Below are 2,092 nucleotides of genomic sequence, written 5' to 3'. Positions count from 1 at the left end.
GGTTCAGAGTCTTTGGTGCAGGACGTCTTTTTTCTCCAAGATGAAAATAACGTGACTGACAGCATCTTCTACGCAACATTCACCTTGATCCCGTAAGTCAAGTGTCAGGTTTTCAGTACGTAGGTTGTTGAAACGGCTCATTTTCCATAAATCCAAAAACATTAACTTGTTGCCAGAAGACATCTGGATGTCTTTTTTTCAGTTGAAATGTTTCCAGAAGCAGCATAAACTCAAATTGAAGTACAAAAACATGCAAAAGGTGAATTTTACATTATAAGTTTCCTGTAAAGCAGACTGAAACAAACCTGAAGTTATTATTTTTGGATGTAATGAGTAACCATCAAGAGTCAGCATACAGCTTAACTGATGAATGGAAAGTAGAGATCAGGATGAAATCTTGGTATAATGATTGACTCTGACCTGAACCTTCAGAGTCACATAAAGACAGTTACAAAGTTGTCCTTCTATCACCTGAAGAATATTTCCAGGATTAAAGGGCTAATTTTCCAGTAAGATCTAGTAAAACTCATTCATGCATTTGTCTTTAGTGGCATCGATTACTTCAACAGCGTCTTCAGAAGTCTGTCTAAAGAAAGTATCCTCCAGCTGCAGCTGATCCASAACGCTGCTGCTGCTGGCATTCTCACTGAAACCAGGAAAATGGAGCACATAACACCAGTTTTAAAGTCCTACAATGGCTCCCTGTAGCTCAGAGAACAGACTTCAAAATACTGTTGCTATTTTATAAATCACGCAATGGCTTAGCACTAAAATACATTAAAAACTTTACATTGTCGTATMAATCTTCCAGACCTGGTCTGGTCTGCTCAGCACCAGAACCAGAACCAAACATGGAGAAGCAGCATCCAGTTTTTTTATGCTGATTCTTTTTTCTCAGCATTTCTGTTGCAGTTCTACTGCTGTGTTTGGGATCAATGTTCTGTTGATGTTTCAGTTTCATCCACGCTTCAGATGTTGAACATATCGACACATTTGACTTCATAATACTTTGTTGTATAGTGGATCCCCAATTTGGTAATGTGTCATGTAACATTGAACTTCTGTATTTCAGCGTCCAAAACTGCATTTTCTTTTCTTCACCATAAAATTTAGCAGAAGGGCGCGTTGCACGGCGAGTTGCACGGCGTGTTGCACGGCGAGTTGCACGGCACATGTCTGGATGTTACACATTCAGACCTTTATATGTATTTGTTAAGACATCCTGCAAATTCAGCAGCCAAACAGGAAGGTTGGCTGCTGTTTTAAATATTTCCCACTTGGGAACAATCTGTTTTAGCTCATGCATACCACACCTGCAAGTGAGGGGTGGAATGGAGTAGATGATGGGAGATCTCTAGAGTTCAGGGTAGGTTTCCGTATGAACTGGGTAAGCACCGACATACTTTGTTCTGATGTGGTAGTCTCCCCAGTGCTCCAAGTTAATGTTTTATTGCACCTGGTTGTAACAGGACTTAATTTGCAGGAAGCCATCCAGTTCCTGCAGTCAGTCTGCTGTCTGCGCCTACAAGGTGTCAGACATCCAGCAAGTTTTCAGAGGGAACTTTATGACCTTAACTGATTCTGGCAGCTGGGTGAGGTACTCAGGAACAGTGCCTACACCCTACCCTGGTTCGGTAAGCATGAAACCCAAACTAAGATGGTAGTAAAGAAATGATYCACCTCATGTAATCTTTGATCTGTATTATCAGTGTATTAATGATGAAATGCGAGCCAAAGGTGTGAAGACCTCTCGTGAACTCCCAGACACAAACCTGCTGTTTGTGAAGGATCACCCTCTGATGCACAAAGAGGTGACCCCAATCAATGGGAGGCCCCTGCTGGTCCAGTCTGAAGCCCAGTTCTCCAGAATCGTTGTTGACAAAGTAACCTCTCTGGATGGACAGCAGCACATCATCATGCTTATTGGTAACAGTAAGTAACTGAATCGTACATGATGACTTAACACATCTTGGCGTTGTTGGCAGGATCAGACTRSAGAATGGCTGTATTGACCAATGAACAGGCAAAAACTACATGCAGTTTCACTGTGAATATAAGAGAGATGTGTGTGGGACTGTTTGTATACTTACAC

At 41.6% G+C, this 2,092-nt stretch overlaps 1 protein-coding gene across 2 annotated transcripts; it reads left to right on the top strand.

The window, feature by feature from the left end:
* The first annotated feature begins 6 nt into the window (after window positions 1-6).
* Window positions 7-2,054, top strand: LOC103461035 (semaphorin-4D-like). 2 transcript variants are annotated; one of them, XM_008403354.2, is made up of 4 exons: window positions 7-92; window positions 1,298-1,366; window positions 1,470-1,634; window positions 1,710-2,054. In XM_008403354.2, exons 2-4 carry the CDS (start codon window positions 1,301-1,303, stop codon window positions 1,938-1,940), a joined length of 462 nt encoding a protein of 153 aa, XP_008401576.1. In that variant the 5' UTR covers window positions 7-92; window positions 1,298-1,300; the 3' UTR covers window positions 1,941-2,054. The 2 variants fall into 2 exon arrangements, 1 of the variants encoding a protein (XP_008401576.1); XR_533037.2 differs by lacking the exon at window positions 1,298-1,366.
* Window positions 2,055-2,092: the final 38 nt, after the last annotated feature.

This window comes from Poecilia reticulata, unplaced genomic scaffold (assembly GCF_000633615.1).
Source record: "Poecilia reticulata strain Guanapo unplaced genomic scaffold, Guppy_female_1.0+MT scaffold_489, whole genome shotgun sequence".
Classification (NCBI taxonomy): Eukaryota; Metazoa; Chordata; class Actinopteri; order Cyprinodontiformes; family Poeciliidae; genus Poecilia; species Poecilia reticulata.
The sequence above is the reverse complement of the archived record's forward strand: the minus strand, read 5'-3'. Positions and strand labels throughout refer to the sequence as shown.

Bases quoted from the DNA above. Each gene is read 5' to 3' on its own strand.
- LOC103461035 (XM_008403354.2), top strand. From the start codon at position 1,301: ATGCATACCACACCTGCAAGTGAGGGGTGGAATGGAGTAGATGATGGG. The intron at 1,367-1,469 runs GTAGGTTTCCGT...TGGTTGTAACAG, and splicing joins GGAGATCTCTAGAGTTCAGG to GACTTAATTTGCAGGAAGCC. The intron at 1,635-1,709 runs GTAAGCATGAAA...CTGTATTATCAG, and splicing joins CTACACCCTACCCTGGTTCG to TGTATTAATGATGAAATGCG.